Source organism: Schistocerca nitens, chromosome 4 (genome assembly GCF_023898315.1).
Source record: "Schistocerca nitens isolate TAMUIC-IGC-003100 chromosome 4, iqSchNite1.1, whole genome shotgun sequence".
NCBI classification, from domain to species: Eukaryota; Metazoa; Arthropoda; class Insecta; order Orthoptera; family Acrididae; genus Schistocerca; species Schistocerca nitens.
Genome location: NC_064617.1, coordinates 979,891,085 through 979,910,124, shown reverse-complemented (window position 1 = coordinate 979,910,124; position 19,040 = coordinate 979,891,085). Strand labels below are relative to the sequence as shown.

Here is a 19,040-nt window from a genome sequence, read left to right as displayed (position 1 = left end):
TAGGGCACTGAAACTACATTAAAGAAAGTATTCTGCCAGCAAATGAGCAGTACATGATTTTTGTACAGGAAATAACCACACAAATTGTACAGGACTCTTCAAAGGTGTTAGAATTCTTACACATAGTACAGTACCTGTAATATTACTTATTCCTGATAATAAAAAATATCTGGATTGAACTGTGATTTACAAAACCACAATAAAAGACACAGAAAACATCCCTGTCAGTTTTGCTCCTTCATCTGTGTTTCAGAGTGACAATCTATGTTTTCTTGGAATGATCTTTACCTAGTCTCAATTAGACATAAAACAAGCAATTGGTCCCACAAATTCAAAGGAAAACTAAAAATGTTTCTTTTGGCAACTCCCACTACAAAATTATTTGTTTGCCTATATTCTAGGACTGAAGATTAATGTCAGCTAGACAACAAGTAACAATACTTATTGTAACCTTGGCTCTATTCTTATTCCTCATGGATAATTATTGTTCTATGATAGGGTTCAATGTGGTAATGTAGATCGTAAGCTAGCAATAGCAGAGATTTAATATAACAGCACAAGCAACAGCTTTCTTGGTAGTAGTAGTATTCCTGCCAAATTTTGTTATATTACATTTAGCTTGAATTAACAAACAAAGTTTATAACAGATTAAAACTGTGTGCCCGACCGAGACTCGAACTCGGGACCTTTGCCTTTCGCAGGCAAGTGCTCTACCATCTGAGCTACTGAGGTCCCGAGTTCGAGTCTCGGTCGGGAAGACAGTTTTAATCTGCCAGGAAGTTTCATATCAGCACACACTCCACTGCATAGTGAAAATCTCATTCTCGACAGTTTATAATAGTTCAACAAATTTATTATTAGTATACAGTTTATAACAGTTTCTTCAATTTTTATTACTATATACCTTGACTTCCATGCCTCTGAAGGTTCTTTATAGTAGATCTACAGGACACAATGAATGAATGACCTATCCACTGCATGGGAATGTTTAGCTCTGTGTTCCCCTTGGTACAGTTCACTAAGAGCACTCTATGTATTCGTGTACACAGTACTTAGGCAATTCCCGGTACTAGTATTATTTTCATTGCTAGGATATATATACTATGTGCTATCTTAAGGTTTCATCCTCAGCCTTCTTTTTCTTATTACCATCATTCTCGCCATCAATACAAGACTCAAAATTACACACAACATTAACCTACCCTTGTCACCTACACAAACAATTACAATGACACTTCATATAGGAAATGTGTATAATGGGTTTGAATAAAGACAGTATTTGCGATTTAACTGGCTGGACATCGAGGCAACTCCCCAGCCAAAAATGTAATACAAGATTTTTTTAAATTTTTATTCTTTCATTGTTTTTTAATAAACATTCTTTGTAAATAAGGTCATATGCCAGGCCTCTGAGAACTACCTGATCTCAGTTCTATTACGCGTATCTGAGATGGTGTTGAGTGAACTGTTCACCTCTTATTCCACTTCAGATAATCACTGTGGGATGAGTACTTCAGGTAATCACTGTGGGATGAGTACAGGTTCTGAGTAGTTATGTATCAGCATGAGTTCTCACAACTTTCATTGTAGTGTAGCATCCATGCCATAATTAGTCTTTGCATCACAAGGATAACTCTATTACAAACTTGTCTCTAATTAAACCATACATTAGTGTATTATCTACAGCAACATGAATACACTTATAAGCCAAAACATTATGACCACTGCCCACTGTGACATTGGATGCAGCCTGGTGGCATTGTGGGCACATGATACAATAACAAAAGTATGTAAGTGAAGTGGGCACAGATGGGGGATCACCCTAGTGAAGATACAGGCTGCAGATGGGGAAATTCATTGAGATGAGCAACTTTGATGAAGGGTAGATTATTATTAAACAGAGCCTGTGGAAAAATATCTTGAAAATGGCAAAGCTAGTCAAATGTTAGCTTGCTATTGTCGTAAGCCTGCACAGAAAGAGGTAGAAGGACAGTGAAACTACCACTGGGTGCTATATGGTTGGCTGTCCACAATTCTTCATGGTCAAGGGATACAGAGGCTTGTCTGCTCTGTAAAGTAGGATAGATCATGATCTGAGGCATCTCTGCCGAAACAGCACAATACTACTGCATGTGCAAGTGATTCAGGGCATACCATTCATCATACATTGTTGAACATGGAGCTCTACAGTAGACCACCCCCAAATGTGCACATTTTGACCCAATGAAATCATCAACTACGACTGCAGTGGGCACAAGACCATCAGGATTCAGGTAGATCAAAGGAAATGTGCCAGATCTTTGGGTGAATCACATCTTAGCTACACTAGGTCAATGGTCATCTCCACTAACACCGTCACTGAGGTGAATGGTACCTCGAAATGTCCAGCACTCCAAAGAAGCAGGCTGATGGGAGCAGTATTATGCTATGGGATACATTCTCCTGCACTCGCATCGTGGTAATAATCAAAGACATGCTGACAGCTGAAAACCATATGCATCCCTTCATGCTTCATATACATTCCCCAATGGCAATGGCATCTTTCAGCAGGATGATTGTCCCTGTCTCAGAGTCGGAACCATGCTACAGTGGTTTGAGGAGCATTACAGTGAACTCACATTGATGTCTCAGTGATCAAATTTATCTGATATAAATCCTATGGAACCCATCCGGGTCACTATGAGACGCCATCACCACATATGCAAATCAGCAGCCCGTTATTTAGGCGAATTATATGACCTGTGCATAGAGATCTAATGTCACATACCTCCACACACAAGCTATTAAGTAGGTGGTCATAAAGTTTTTGCTCATCAGTCATCATCATCATCTTGGACAGTTTCCAGCCACTGGCTGGGTCTGTCGGGAACACAAGCCTCTCCATCGTGTTCTGTCTTTCCACCATTCCCCCTCTTCCACCTTCGTCCAGTTCTCTCCTCTTCTCGTCACACATTCCTTCACTCCCTTCACCCATCTATCTCTTGGTCTTCCTCTGGGCCTCTTCCCCTCCAGTTGCAGATCAAACATCCTCTTTGGAATTCTTCCCTCATCCATTCTCTTCATGTGTCCATACCACTGCAGTCTTGATTTTTCTATCCTGTCCTGTACTGGTTCCTCCTTTAGTCTTTCCCTCACATACACATTTTGCAATCTGTCTCATCTTGTTACACTCAACCTGCTCCTCTGGAACTTCATTTCACTAGCCTGTATTCTACTTTTGTCGCTTTTGTGCATTACCCATGTCTCACTTCCATATGCCAATATGGGGACAAAGTAGGTTCGGTATATAATTCCCTTGGATTTCTGTGGCACCTCCTTGCTCCAAATAAGCCCCCTAATGCATTTGTAGAACTGCCCTGCTTTTCTGCACCTTTAATTTATTTCCATTGCGTTTCCCCCCTTACTTTCAATCATGCTTCCCAGGTACTTGAAGTTCTCTACCACTTGTAGTTTTTCCCCTCCACAAGTTATATCCACATTTGGCCTATTCTTCTTCCTTGTTGTGACAATTATTTCACTTTTCTTTGCAGAGAAATGCATTCCATATTGTGCTGCCGTTGCCTCCCATACATCTAACTGCTCTTGCACCTCCTTCTCGCAATTTCCCCATAGCATCAGGTCATCGGCAAAAAGCACTGCTTTCATTTTATGATCTCCAATTGCATCTGATACTTGCTGTAGGATTTCATCTATAACAATAATAAACAATAAAGGCGAAAGTGCACTTCCCTGTCGCAGCCCATTTTCCAGCTTGAACCATGCAGTACGTTCCCTCCCCACTTTCACACAACTCTCACTTCCCTCATACATTTTTCTGACTTTTCGTGTTATCTCTTCATCTATCCCTTTTGCGTTCAGCACATCCCAGAGCTTGTCCCTACAGATACTGTCATACGCCTTCTCAATATCTAAAAAGGCCATGATTAAGTCCTTCCCGTACTCATCAGTATATTGTGCAAATCAGGGGTACACTCTACTGTATCATATATTAAGGTTTCTTTCCTTTTGATTCATAGATTGTTGTATCATCTGCCTATTTTATATGCAACATCTCTATGGGATAAATGTGTAGGAGTTTGAAGAATATTGATAGTTCTGCTTTCAGAAATGGTTTCTGATGTTTTCTAAGCAGTTTCTTCTGAGATGTTTGGCATCTTTCTTTGTCTGTATGCTAGTTAATACTTTCAGCGTTTCAGTTACACCTTCTCATCAGTCAGACAGACCTGCAATCCAAATATTTGTGAGAAATGGGTTACTCTTAACTGTAACTCAGACTCTTAACTGTAACTCATAAATCCTGCAGTCAAAGGATACCACACTTTCATGTTTCATGAAGCGCACAACTTTGCATTTCTCTACCTTAAAACCTAGTTACCTGTTTCCGTTTCAAATAGATATTTTTAAAGATCTTTACCTGGTACTATTTCCTCATGGAAGCCTGCATAATCGAAAAGCTGGATACTGCAATTAGTATCCTACATTAAGTCATTAATGTATAAAGTGAACAGCAACAGTTCTAATACACGCTCCTGGGACACACCACATAATACTTCAATGACTCTTCATCCAGGATAATGTGCTGAGTCTGGCCAGCCAGGAAATTTTCAGTTCAGTTGCAAATCTGGTCAGTTAGACATTCCAAAGAAATTATTTTCTTAGGAGGCATCAATAAGTATTAAAATTCAAGTTTTTCAACAGTCTAAACCACTGAAACAACCTGGTTTCCTCAATCTCATGCATCAAGAGGGTGAGTTGACTTTCACACGATCTATGTTTCAGGACTGATTTTGGTTCCCACAGGGAAGGTTATTTTATTATACGTAGGTATTAATATCTGAACTCATAAATGTTCCAAGATTCTTCTACATGGAGGTAAGGAAAGGGCCAATATTCAAATAATGCAACACATTCAAATGATTTCAATTTTAAAATACTGCATCAAAATTTTGCTTCTAAGGAAGTGGGGAAGTAGCAATATGTGAACAGCAAGACCTGAACCTGCAAATAATTTTGCTTTGAAGTAGTTGCAGAACAAATAAAGTTCATATCAGAAAAATGCCTTCTACTAGGCATACATCAATCACTAAACACTAGCACTGAAAGCTTTTTATTGGAATTTTGGGTGTTGTTATATAATGCCATAGAGAAATCCACTGTAGTAATAATACCAGGTGGCTTAAGACAAGACAATGGCTGTATAAGAAGTTCTCATGAGATTATGAGGACAAATAATTCTTCAGTTTCATGAAACAATCCCACAAGGTGCAATGAAATATCAGGCAAATTGACAGACTATGTTTGATGAAATATACCCATTGGCAGGTTGCTGTTGCTGTGGTCCTCAGTCCTGAGACTGGTTTGATGCAGCTCTCCATGCTAATCTATATTGTGCAAGCTCCTTCATCTCCCAGTACCTACTGCAACCTACATCCTTCTGAATCTGCTTAGTGTATTCATCTCTTGGTCTCCCTCTATGATTTTTACCCTCCACCCTGCCCTCCAGTACTAAATTGGTGATCTCTTGATGCCTCAGGACATGACCTACCAACCGATCCCTTCTTCTAGTCAAGTTGTGCCACAAACTTCTCTTCTCCCCAATCCTATTCAATACCTCCTCATTAGTTACGTGATCTACCCACCTAATCTTCAACATTCTTCTATAGCACCACATTTCGAAAGCTTCTATTCTCTTCTTGTCCAAACTAGATATTGTCCATGTTTCATTTCCATACATGGCTAGACTCCATACAAATACTTTCAGAAATGACTTCCTGACACTTAAATCTATACTCAATGTTAACAAATTTCTCTTCTTCATAAACGCTTTCCTTGCCATTGCCAGTCTACATTTTATATCCACTCAACTTCGACCATCATCAGTTATTTTGCTCCCCAAATAGCAAAACTCCTTCACTACTTTAAGTGTCATATTTCCTAATCTAATTCCCTCAGCATCACCCGACTTCATTCGACTACATTCCATTATCCTTGTTTTGCTTTTGTTGATGTCCATCTTATACACTCCTTTCATGACACTGTCCATTCTGTTCAACTGCACTTCCAAGTCCTTTGCTGTCTCTGACAGAATTACAATGTCATCGGCGAACCTCAAAGTTTTTATTTCTTCTCCCTGGATTTTAATACCTACTCCAAATTTTTCTTTTGTTTCCTTCACTGCTTGCTCAATATACAGATTTAATAACATCGGGGAGAGGCTACAACCCTGTCTCACTCCCTTCCCAACCACTGCTTCCCTTTCATGTCCCTCGACTCTTATAACTGCCATCTGGTTTCTGTACAAATTGTAAATAGCGTTTCACTCCCTGTATTTTACCCCTGCCACCTTTAGAATTTGAAAGAGAGTATTCCAGTCAACATTGTCAAAAGCTTTCTCTAAGTCTACAAATGCTAGAAACGTAGGTTTGCCTTTCCTTAATCTTTCTTCTAAGATAAGTCGTAAGGTCAGTATTGCCTCACGTGTTCCAATATTCCTACGGAATCCAAACTGATCTTCCCCGAGGTTGGCTTCTACCAGTTTTTCCATTCGTCTGTAAATAATTCATGTTAGTATTTGCAGCTGTGACTTATTAATCTGATAGTTCGGTAATTTTCACATCTGTCAATACCTGCTTTCTTTGGGATTGGAATTATTATATTCTTCTTGAAGTCTGAGGGTATTTCGCCTGTCTCGTACATCTTGCTCACCAGATGGTAGAGTTTTGTCAGGACTGGCTCTCCCAAGGCCGTCAGTAGTTCCAATGGAATGTTGTCTACTCCTGGGGCCTTGTTTCGACTCAGGTCTTTCAGTGCTCTGTCAAACTCTTCACGCAGTATCGTATCTCCTATTTCATCTTCATCTACATCCTCTTCCATTTCCATAATATTGTCCTCAAGCACATCGCCCTAGTATAGACCCTCTATATACTCCTTCCACTTTCTGCTTTCCCTTCTTTGCTTAGAACTGGGTTTCCATCTAAGCTCTTGATATTCATGCAAGTGGTTGTCTTTTCTCCAAAGGTCTCTTTAATTTTCCTGTAGGCATTATCTATCTTACCCCTAGTGATATACGCCTCCACATCCTTACATTTGTCCTCTAGCCATGCCTGCTTAGCCATTTTGCACTTCCTGTCGATCTCATTTTTGAGACGTTTGTATTCCTTTTTGCCTGTTTCATTTACTGCATTTTTATATTTTCTCATTTCATCAATTAAATTCAAAATTTCTTCTGTTACCCAAGGATTTCTACTAGCCCTCGTCTTTTTACCTACTTGATCCTCTGCTGCCTTCACTACTTCGTCCCTCAGAGCTACCCATTCGTCTTCTACTGTATTTCTTTCCCCGATTCCTGTCAATTGTTCCCTTATGCTCTCCCTGAAACTCTGTACAACCTCTGGTTTAGTCAGTTTATCCAGGTCCCATCTCCTTAAATTCCCACCTTTTTGCAATTTCTTCAGTTTTAATCTACAGTTCATAACCAATAGATTGTGGTCAGAGTCCACATCTGCCCCTGGAAATGTCCTACAATTTAAAACCTGGTTCCTAAATCTCTGTCTTACCATTATATAATCTATCTGATACCTTTTAGTATCTCCAGGATTCTTCCATGTGTACAACCTTCTTTTATGATTCTTCAACCAAGTGTTAGCTATGATTAAGTTATGCTCTGTGCAAAATTCTACCAGGCGGCTTCCTCTTTCATTTCTTAGCCCCAATCCATATTCACCTACTATGTCGAATTCCAGTCACCCATGACTATTAAATTTTCGCCTCCCTTCACTACCTGAATAATTTCTTTTATCTCATCATACATTTCTTCAATTTCTTCGTCATCTGCAGAGCTAGTTGGCATATAAACTTGTACTACTGTAGTAGGCATGGGCTTCGTGTCTATCTTGGCCACTATAATACGTTCACTATGCTGTCTGTAGTAGCTTACCCGCACTCCTATTTTTTTATTCATTATTAAACCTACTCCTGCATTACCCCTATTTGATTTTGTATTTATAACCCTGTATTCACCTGACCAGAAGTCTTGTTCCTCCTGCCACCGAACTTCACTAATTCCCATTATATCTAACTTTAACCTATCCATGTCCCTTTTTAAATTTTCTAACCTACCTGCCCGATTAAGGGATCTGACATTCCACGCTCCGATCCGCAGAATGCCAATTTTCTTTCTCCTGATAACGACGTCCTCTTGGGTAGTCCCCGCCCGGAGATCCAAATGGGGGACTATTTTATCTCCTGCAACTACTGAAAAGGCTGCAGCCCCTCTTCAGCAACCACATGTTTGTCTGGCCTCTCAACAGATACCCCTCCGTTGTGGTTGCACCTACGGTACGGCTATCTTTATCGTTGAGGCACGCAAGCCTCCCCACCAACGGCAAGGTCCATGGTTCACAGAGGGAGGCATTGACAGGTAAAACGTTCAAATTGTAGACCACTGTTGTTGCAGATAATTTTTGCCAAACAACTGAACTGTAATGCAAACAATTGTACTACAAGATGAGGGCAATGTATTAGAAAATAACGAGCACATAAGGTCGATTGTTGTAGGGAAAGCAAATTGCTAAGTTCAGTTTTTTGAGAGTATTATATGAAAATGTAGCTCATCCATAAAGGAAACTGCTAGTCGAACATTAGTGCAACCCACCCTTGAATACTGCTTATTTGAGAACCTCATCACGTCAAATCAAAGGACTTTGAAGCAATGTAGATGAATGCTGCTAAATTTGTTACTAGTAGGTTTCATCAACAAACAATTTTTACAGAGGTGCTTCATGAACACAAATGAGAATCCCTGGAGGGAACATTATGTTCTTCACATGGAACACTATTGAGAAAATTTAGAGAATCGGTATTTGTGGCAACTGCATAACTATTCTACCACCATCGATGTACATTTCATGTAAGGACCGCGAAGATAGGATAAGAGAAATTAGGGCTCATACAGAAAAATATACACAGTCTTTTTGCCTTTGCTCCATTAGTGAATGGAACAGACAAGGGAATGACAATCAGTAGTACAAGGTACCATCTGCCACGTACCGTATGGTGGCTTATGATATATGTATGTAGATGTAGAGACTGCATATCAATATGGGGTGAGATAGCTGCTGTAGATATTTGGATAACTTTAAAAATCCAACAGAAAGTCATTAGATAGTAAACCTAAAACCTTGGAAAACTATGAAAGTAAATCTAAATAAACAGTCCCTATGTCTTTTTTGGGAAAGTGCTCTACGGAGAGTGCTATCCAAGCACGGCTCACAAAAAGCCCTCGCAGTTTTACTTCTGCTGAGGTGAGATACTGGCTGAGGTAATACTGTGAGTGAGGAAGGGAAGGAGTCAGGGTCGGATAGCTCAGTCCATAGAACACTTGTCCTTGAAATCATAAGTCCCAAGTTTGAATGACAGTTTGGTGCATAGTTTTAATCAGTCAGGAAGTTTCAAATCAGCACACACTCTGCTAGAAGCAATCGTTTCTGGACGCAATCCCTCAGGCTGTGACTAAGCCATGTCTCCACACTATCCTTTCTTCCAACAGTGATAGTCCCTAATGAGGTATGCAGGAGAACTTCTGTGAAATTTAGAAAGTAGGTGACGATTTACTAGTAGAAGTAAAACTGCGAGGTATGGCCGTTAGTAGTGCTTGGATAGCTCAGTCGGTAGAGCACTCACTCACAAAGGGCAAAGGTCCCAGGTTTGCGCCCTGGTCCAACACACAGTTTTAATCTACCAGAAAGTTTCAATCAGTGCACACTTCACTGCAGAGTGAAAATTCATTATGGAAGCTGTACCTGTTTCCACGCATATATGCGATAATTCGCTTTATAATATTAAATAGAACACCACCGTTAAAAAAGGACTTTCATGAACAGAACACAAAGCTAGAGAAAATTATTATGTCTGTAGAAAAATGCTTAAAACAACAGAGAAGGACCCTATAAATAAGGAAGCTTGTTGTATAACAGACTTTCACTTAGCATAAAGAGTAGAAAAGAATTGACTAGCTTCACAAATAAATTAAAAGATCATCTCCTCTTTGGATGTTGGTACAGTTTAAGGTGGAGGAATACTTGCAAACAAATTAATAAAATATTCATATAAATGCCATTCACTTTTTACACAACCAACATAAAATAGAGAGGACATCACTATTCACAAATCAATTAAAATGTCACTTTCGATCGTTGAGAGAAGCTGGCAGTAAACCTCGAGAATAAAATTCAGAAGTACACAAATTAGAACAGACAATTACTTCCTATATCCTTTTTGTTTCTATATGAGAATATTCCTGTTGGCCTTTTCTGTCTCTGTTTCATGCACACATGGAAACCAACATCCTGAGAGGGGAGAAATGAAAACAAGGAATGGTGCTATGAATATACAAGAGACTGTGTATAGTTTGAGTGAAAAAACAGCATCGTTGTGGTAATTCACTTAAATTATAATTCTGCACAGCTGGGCACTGGGGCCTTATTCAGTTTCAGCATCTGAGGTGCTTTCAGCAACACTAGCACTGATAACTAGGTCACTCAGCACTGGCATGGCTTTTGATTTTCGCATTTTTCAAGAGTAGATTGTGTGTGTGTGTGTGTGTGTGTGTGAGAGAGAGAGAGAGAGAGAGAGAGAGAGAGAGAGAGAGAGAGAGCTATTACACAAAAATTAATTCCAAATAGACACAGGGAAAGCATATTAACAGTATCTTTAACATGGCCGAAAATCACAAACAAAATGGAAATTATTAAAATTCACATCACAATTATAAACTTACCTGTCAAAGCTGCCAACTACAACAGACTGCCCACTTGGGCTGCAGCATGCAATGGTGAAATCCTTCTCAGTACTGTCACGTAAGTAATCAAATTGTGTGGCCACCTGTCCATCTTTGTTGTAAATAGTGATCTTCTTGTCAGATCCACCAGCTAGTATATGATTATTGGGCCATGCTAAGGCATAAGGTGGAACAGGATGCATCACAACTCTTCCCTGCCAACACAAGGACAAGCAAAGTTTACTGATGCTACCAGAAATCTTCAAGGCGTAATAGAAATTTAACGTGGTGCAATGAAATAGCACACGCACATTTAAAGTGCATTTAAAAGATGACTGAGCTATCAGACAAAGTCCTTTGCCTGTCATGGAAAACACACACACACAAACACACACATTTATTTATACACAAACAACTCATGCACACAACTGTCATCTCTGGGTGCTGAGGTCCATATACAACGAGCAGTGATCTTGGCTGGTGTACGAAGCGAGGGTACAGAAGAGGCATGTGACAGGGAGAGGAGAGGAGGGACAGCAGGGTAGGGATGGGTATGTGCAGTGTACTGTCAAGGGTCATGGCAAGGTCAGCATCAGGGGGTCGTGCTGTGTGTAAAAATGGGAGAGGAGAGAAGCAGATAAGAGGAAAGGACTATGCACGTGTGCTGGGAGAATAGTAGGTATGTGTGAGGCTGGATTAAGTGAAGGTTGATGCCAGGGCGATACAGGAATGAACATTATATTATAGGGAGAGTGCCCATCTGCACAATTAAGAAAAGCTGGTGTTGGTGGGAAGGCTCCATTTGGCACAGGTTGTGAAGCAGTTTTTGAAGTTGCTCAGCAAATGGATGGTCCAGCTGTCTCCTGCGCATAGCTGGCTGTGGCCACTCGTGCAGACAGATCAGTGGTCATGTTCACATAGAATGCCACAGAGCATTTGCGGCCAAGTTGGTAAATCACACAGATACTTTCACAGATGGCCCTATATTTGATGAGGTACGAGATAACTGCAGCAGGACTGCAGTGTATAGTAGTGGGAGGATGGTGGTACAGGTCTTGCATCTATGTCTGTTACATGGTTACAAGCTGTGAGGCAAGGGATTGGGAGCAGGCCTCGAATGGAGACAAACAAGGATATTACATACATTACGTGAGCAGTGGAATACCACTGTGGGAGGGGTGGGGAGGATATTTTCCATTTCAGGGCATGACAATACGTAGTCGAAATTCAGACAGAGGGTGTGATACAGTTGCTGCAGTCCTAGATCATCTCAAGACACAATTGGGTGAGGGGGGGGCTCCTTTGTGCTTGGTCTGTGTGTGTGTGTGTGTGTGTGTGTGTGTGTGTGTGTGTGTGTGTGTGTGTGTGTGTCTGGAAAGGGGGGGGGGGGACTGGTAGATGAAAAAGGGAGACAGAGTGTGGGAGATCTGTTTCTGGACAAGTCACCCTCCTTCCCCCACACACCCACAGACTGGTCACAAAGGAATGTCCCACTTGTGACTTAGTATCATTGGAGACAGAAGCAACTGAAATATTTTCCGCCAGGCTTTCAATTCTCTCATATTATGCCCTGAAATGACATATGTCCTCCTCATCCCTCCCACAGAAGTATTCCTCCACCCACCTAACCTGCCATGGCTCATGAGGGAAACATTCCACGTGGGAAAAATATATCTAAAAATAAAGATGATGTAACTTACCAAACGAAAGCATTGGTATGTTGATAGACACACAAACACACATACAAAATTCAAGCTTTCACAACCAACGGTTGCTTCTTCAGGAAAGAGGGAAGGAGAGGGAAAGACGAAAGGATGTGGGTTTTAAGGGAGAGGGTAAGGAGTCATTCCAATCCCGGGAGCGGAAAGACTTACCTTAGGGGGAAAAAAGGACAGGTATACACTCGTGCACACACACATATCCATTCGCAGGTGAGAGGAACAAGGAAGAAGTGCAGCGGAGGGACTGGTGAAGGAAAGGAAGGACTATGGATATGGAAGGGAGGGGCAGCAAGGAGAGAAATGTGGCATTCAAGAGCTCACCCGGAAACAATATAGCGCACAATGATTTAGAAGATGTCGGTTTAGGGGAGAGGACAAGAGCAGGATAGAAGAGGGAGGATGTACAGGGAACAGTTTGAGTGTGACGATACTACATTTAGGGACGATCTAGAGGAATCCTTCCTAACCACTCACCTCATAGCTCTCTTGTCTGGTATAGGTTTGTTGATGACTACCCATTACCTGCTACTGCATTCACATCATCTGTTTTGCTATGGTGAGTGATGGCCAATATACAAACTATTGTACATGCTATTTTAGTATGTCGGTTGCCCCCACGTGTCTGTCTGTTTGGGTAAGCACAACTCGTGACATGCACTCCTCTCCCATCACCCAACTGCCCCAATCCATGACAATGTGGTATTAGCAGCATCATTGCCAAGAGGTGCATGTGGAGGGGCATGGGCAGGAGCTTTGTGCAATTGAAGTAGCTATACATTATACAACATGTACATTATGCAACAAATTTAATAGTCTTTGAATACAGTTTATGATTACCGACGGGAAAAAAAGATGTTCCATTCCTATTTCACCTCTTAGGGGTTGATATTTCTCCCCCTTCCCCAACCCTCCACAAAGTAGCCTAAATTCTTCCTCATGGTTCAAGTTGTCCTCATGGTTCAAGCTATCTCCATACCAAACTTCAACACAATCACTTTTTTGGTTTAGTCCTGTGTTTGCATGAGTGTGTGTGTGTGTGTGTGTGTGTGTGTGTGTGTGTGTGTGTGTGTGTGTGTGTGTATGTGTGTATACAGCTGACAAATGCTTAATGGCCAAAAGCTATAAATGTGTGAATCTTTTTATTGTGGCTATCGCGACTCAGCATCTCTGTATGAGGTTAAAGTAAAGTATGATTTCCATTTATTTTGTTGTTACTGATCTGGTGAATCTAATAAAATATGTTCCAGACATATATCTGAAGTAGTTTTCCAGAACATCCAGAGAAGCAAAGAAGTAATTTTGTTAAATTTTTAATTTATTAACTACTTGGCCCAATTTGTTTTTTAAATTCCAGAGAATTGCACAAAGTTTTCAACAGAAGTTGTAGAGAATTTAATTTTGGAAAAACAATAGTAATAACATTAACTGAAACTGTATGAATGTGTCAGATTATCTGCTTTTATTAATACCATAGCACACATGAATTCATGTTAAACCGAAAAAAAAGCTCAGTGTTAAGGAAGCTGTACAGTGTACATACAGTCTTACAATACATTCACAAAAACACAATTCATTCACAAAAACATTTCTACTTTCTTAAAGGAAAGTAAACAAATTTACTTGTATAATAATATTTGCTTCTCTGGGTGTTCTGGAAAACTACTGCAGAAACCCATCTGGGACATGTTTTGTTAAGATTTGCCAGACCAATAAGAACAAAAATAAATGGAAATCATGCTTTACTTTAAACTCGTACAGTTTTGCAATGGTTTCATATTAACGAAGTTGCAAAATTTCAGGCAAAATCTTTTGTTGGCTGTAACTCCGTAACTGAACATTTGCAGTTTATACAAACTTTTTTCTTTTGATTTACTTGTACAATAACATATTAAAATATTTACATATCTTCATGAATCACCCTGTATATTAATGTAGCTGAAACTTACTAATATGCCGTTTTTATTCTTAAGGAGAAAAACTATCATTTTCTCCAGATGTTCTAAGAACGAGATTTAATTGCAGTTGAGAAGTCAGTAAACATTCACAGCTATAATTTCTATATATCAGTAACAATACAGTTGCACCCTACGCTTGGGGTTCACCACAGTGCTCATTTACATTTCATAGTTTCATTTCAATCTTTCATTAATTTATGCAACAGATACACTACCATGTGCTGCAGTGTTCGGTAATGAGGCCACTGTTATTTAATGTGTTTGTTAATAATATAGTTGTTGAGGAGGAAGAAAATAAAATATTGTATGCTGATGACATGACAATACTAAATAGTGACCAAAATATGGAACAGCTTGAGAAAAGAGCTTACATATCTGCAAATGTCACAACTCAATTGCTGTTGGAAAATGAACTGGTTATAAATCTAAAAATGACTATGTATGTAGTGTTTAAAAACAAGGAGAAGGCTGTAGACATGGATTTAGAGGTTGATGGAACAACGCTGGAAGAAGTAGAATCTGCTAGATTCTTAGGTATTCTTGTGGATAATGAACTGAAATGGAAAAAAAAACATATTAATAATGTCCGTAAGAAACTGAGCTCTGTCATATTCTTAATGATGCAGCTATCACAGTATTCAGACAAGAACCTTCTGTGTACAGTGTACCATGGACTTTTCGAACCATACTTACAGTATGGAGAGACTGTGTGGGGAAACTCAAACAAGCAAGAGACAAAACGAGTGTTCACATTACAAAAAGAAGCAATTACGACCATTTTAAGAAGAAAGACCTCTGAAACGCGCAGAAACTGTTTCAAGAAGTTAGGTATCTTAACTTTTTTATTGTTGTATATAAACAAAACAATAATGTACATCACAAAAGGTAGTGAGGACTGGATTACAAATGCTAGTGTACACAACCACAATACAAGAAGGAAGAATGAAGTTCGGAGCATACACCACCGACTGGCAATGCTAGAAAAAGGACCCCAGTACTCTGGTATCAGACTACTAAGAAGTCTGCCTAAAGACCTGCAAGATAGTGTACTTGACAATGACTTTCTAAAGAAACTTAAAGACTATCTCATTGAAAAAGAGTTTTACAGTGTTGCAGAATACTTATGCCATTAAATTTGTATATAATGTTATTCATTATCAATGATGTAAAAATGTAAGCTAAAGGTGTAGAAAAATAAGTGATAATGAATGTTAATACTTTTGACATGTCCTATATTACAAGTTGGCAACGGCCTTGCCACAGTGGATACACCGGTTCCCGTGAGATCACCGAAGTTAAGCGCTGTCGGGCATGGTTGGCACTTGGATGGGTGACCATCCAAGCCGCCATGTGCTGTTGCCATTTTTTGGGGTGCCCTCAGCCTCGTGATGCCAATTGAGGAGCTACTCAACCGAATAGTAGTGGCTTCTTTCAAGAATACCATCATAACAACCAGGAGAGCGGTGTGCTGACCCCACGCCCCTCCTATCCGCATCCTCCACTGAGGATGACATGGTGGTCAGATGGTCCCGGTAGGCCACTCGTGACCTGAAGACGGAGTGCTTTTATATTACACGTACATTTACTGTACACAATGTAACCTTACGGGATCAAATAAAATTCAATTCAATTCAATTTGCTCTGGAGTAATCTGACATTCATTCAGAACTATCTGGTGTGCTCGATTCCATTTCTTCTTAGGTAACTAATGCCTATCCATAAAAACCACAGTGTAATTTAAATTATCCAACCAGTATTGATTTCTAGGATTTTTTAAAATAATTGCACAGTAATATTCAGGGTCCATAAATTTATTTTGATGTAAGATGGTATTAATGCTTCTATTTGTGCATTTTCATTAACAAATGTTGTACTTGTTTCTCCCAGTTATTTCATATGATGTTCTTTTGGACAGTGAATTATTTAGATGTGAATCAACTATGTAGTTGTTATGCTCTTCGCAATTTTCATGTTTGGACTGTTTTTCATACTGCAAAATAAATAGAAACACTAGTGGCTTAGGCAGAATTGTTTAGGACTTTCTTAGTTTGTACATACTGCGTATGAAAATGCAACTTTTTTGTGAAGTGGAGTGAAAACCGAAGGATGTAAGCTTAGAGTTTAATGTCTCATCAAGTGAAAGTCAATATACTGGTTATGTATCGAGAGTCTGATGTGAGTGACAGTGACGAGTAACCACCAGAGAGATGGATCGATGTTCAAGAAGATGCAGAACATGGTGGTTTTCACTTTAGCATTAACACACTTAAATCACAAATCAAACAGGACAGAAATGCATCTGAATAACAGAATAAATTAGAATTACCTAGTAACAAACATGTCACAGATTTTTTGAATGAACTGCCCTCAAAAAGATAGCAACTCAATCTGGGTGATAGCGAGTGCACAGACAAACTGAACAGACAGAACGTCAGCAGAGGTAGTGAAATTCACATGGAACTGTGGTAGCAAGTATCACACATTTTCTATAAATTTATCTTGTATTTGTTAAATGAGATATAAAATACACATCTGAATCAATTATTCATTTGTAGCTTCCAAATCTGTACATCATTTCTCTGTCACCATATGTGAGCAGTAATCTCTTAGGACAAATAGCGCACAGTATTATCAGTTGCTCACTCACCATTTTCTCCATTGCTGCATCTTCTGTGACATAGTAACGCACAACAGCACCATCTGCATGACCTGAGATGAATCCAGTTCCCTGAGAACTACATTGAATGGAAAGACATACAGATTAAAATATAGGCCTATGTTTCTTAAACAGTTTGAAACATGTCTGATTTATGAGAAAGTACAACCAAATTTGCTTACTTTGCTGCAAGGGCAATTACATATGAGTCTGTGCTATACAATGGATGTGATTTATTGGTTTTGGCATTAGCTATTCGTACTTTCCCATCAGCTAGACCATAAATTATGGGACCACTGGTGAGCCAGATCAAACATGTTACAGCTGATTGCTGAGGGAATTTGTTACAGATTACTTTCTTCTCTCCCCTGTAGAACATAAAAACATATTTAAAATCCAACAAATATCACAGTTCTAAGTCAAACAATGGAAAATGCAGGATGGAATATTATGAAAAGGATAGATTAGTGCTCAACATCATCACAGATCGAATACAAGAATAACACATGCATTTTGGATCACCCACTTAGGGAGGGTTGTACTCACACAAAAATATATTAATGACATTTACAGTCATGAGATCATTATTATTATACCGATATCAGAAATGATCAATTCCTATTAACTAATACCACAAGAAACATGAAAAAATGTAACCAACAAGATGATAGAGTGACTGAGTTGCTATGTTTTGCGGCACTGGAGAGGTTTAGGGAAAGGGGTACATTTCAGAAAAGTCACCCAGAACCCCGGGTTAGGAGAGACTTACCAGAAGAGATGAGAAAGAAAGGTCTTTCCTTGTCCAGTAAGTCTCTCCTGACCCAGGATTCTAGGTGACTTTTCTGAATATGGCATTCTACATGTGTATTTGTTACCTCGAGGTGAAACTATCAATGTAACTGTAAACTGTGAGACGCTTATCACATTGTGTCATGGAATACAGAACAAACGCTGCAGAAAACTCTCTAATGGTCTGGTTTTGATTCATGGTAATGACTGATTTCACACTACAAAAACTCTTACAGAACTTAGGTTGAAGCCAGTTTGACCATCGTCCGTAGACCCTTGACCATCTCTTTTTGCTTCTGAAAAGACTCCTTGGTGGTCAAAAATTCAGCAACGATGAAGAGCTTACACATGGATGACGATACAGACAGCAATGTTCTATGAGGAAGGCATACAAAAAACTTGTGCCATGCTATGCAAGGGCCTACAAACTGCTGGGAGCTATGTAGAAAGATAGTCTAAGATTTGTAGTTTTTTTTCCAATCAATTGTGTTTCTGTATCTGCACTTGTGTTGTTTTTATTACTATATGGAACTTACTTTCTGCATACACTTCATATTTAAACCTGAACAAGACTCTGCTAAAAATTTTTCAGCTCTACTGTGTTAAAACTCAGACGCCACCTTGATTTGGTAGTGCTCACCCAGTGCCATTCATGAATTAGTAAGACTGTCACCTGAAAGCAAGGGGGAACTACAGCCGTACTATTTCCTGAGGGCATGCAGCTTTACTGTGTGTTTAAATGATGATGGTGTCATCTTGGGTAAAATATTCCGGAGGTAAAATAGTCCCCCATTCGGATCTCCAGGTGGGGACTACTCGAGAGGACGTTGTTATCAGGAGAAAGACAACTGGCGTTCTACGGGTCGAAGCATGGAATGTCAGATCCCTTAATCAGGCAGGTAGGTTAGAAAAATTAAAAAGGGAAATGGATAGGTTAAAGTTAGATATAGTGGGAACTAGTGAAGTTCGGTGTAGGAGGAACAAGACTTCTGGTCAGGTGAATACAGGATTACAAATACAAAATCAAATAGGGGTAATGCAGGAGTAGGTTTAATAATGAATAAAAAAATAGGAATGTGGGTAAGCTACTATAAACAGCATAGTGAACGCATTATTGGGGGCAAGATAGATACGAAGTCCAT

The 19,040-nt window shown here is 39.5% G+C and overlaps 1 protein-coding gene and 1 pseudogene across 1 annotated transcript in view; one reads left to right on the top strand and one right to left on the bottom strand.

The window, feature by feature from the left end:
• Nucleotides 1-19,040, bottom strand: part of LOC126253687 (intraflagellar transport protein 172 homolog) — a 305,113-nt gene that overhangs the window by 244,460 nt on the left and 41,613 nt on the right. The window contains exons 4-6 of the mRNA XM_049955213.1: nucleotides 17,292-17,477; nucleotides 17,101-17,188; nucleotides 10,778-10,992 (exon numbers count right to left, since the gene is read on the bottom strand). Coding sequence (XP_049811170.1) covers nucleotides 10,778-10,992; nucleotides 17,101-17,188; nucleotides 17,292-17,477 — 489 coding nt within the window. The remainder of the gene's footprint in view (nucleotides 1-10,777; nucleotides 10,993-17,100; nucleotides 17,189-17,291; nucleotides 17,478-19,040) is intronic.
• On the top strand, nucleotides 15,698-15,815 carry LOC126254598 (5S ribosomal RNA; annotated as a pseudogene).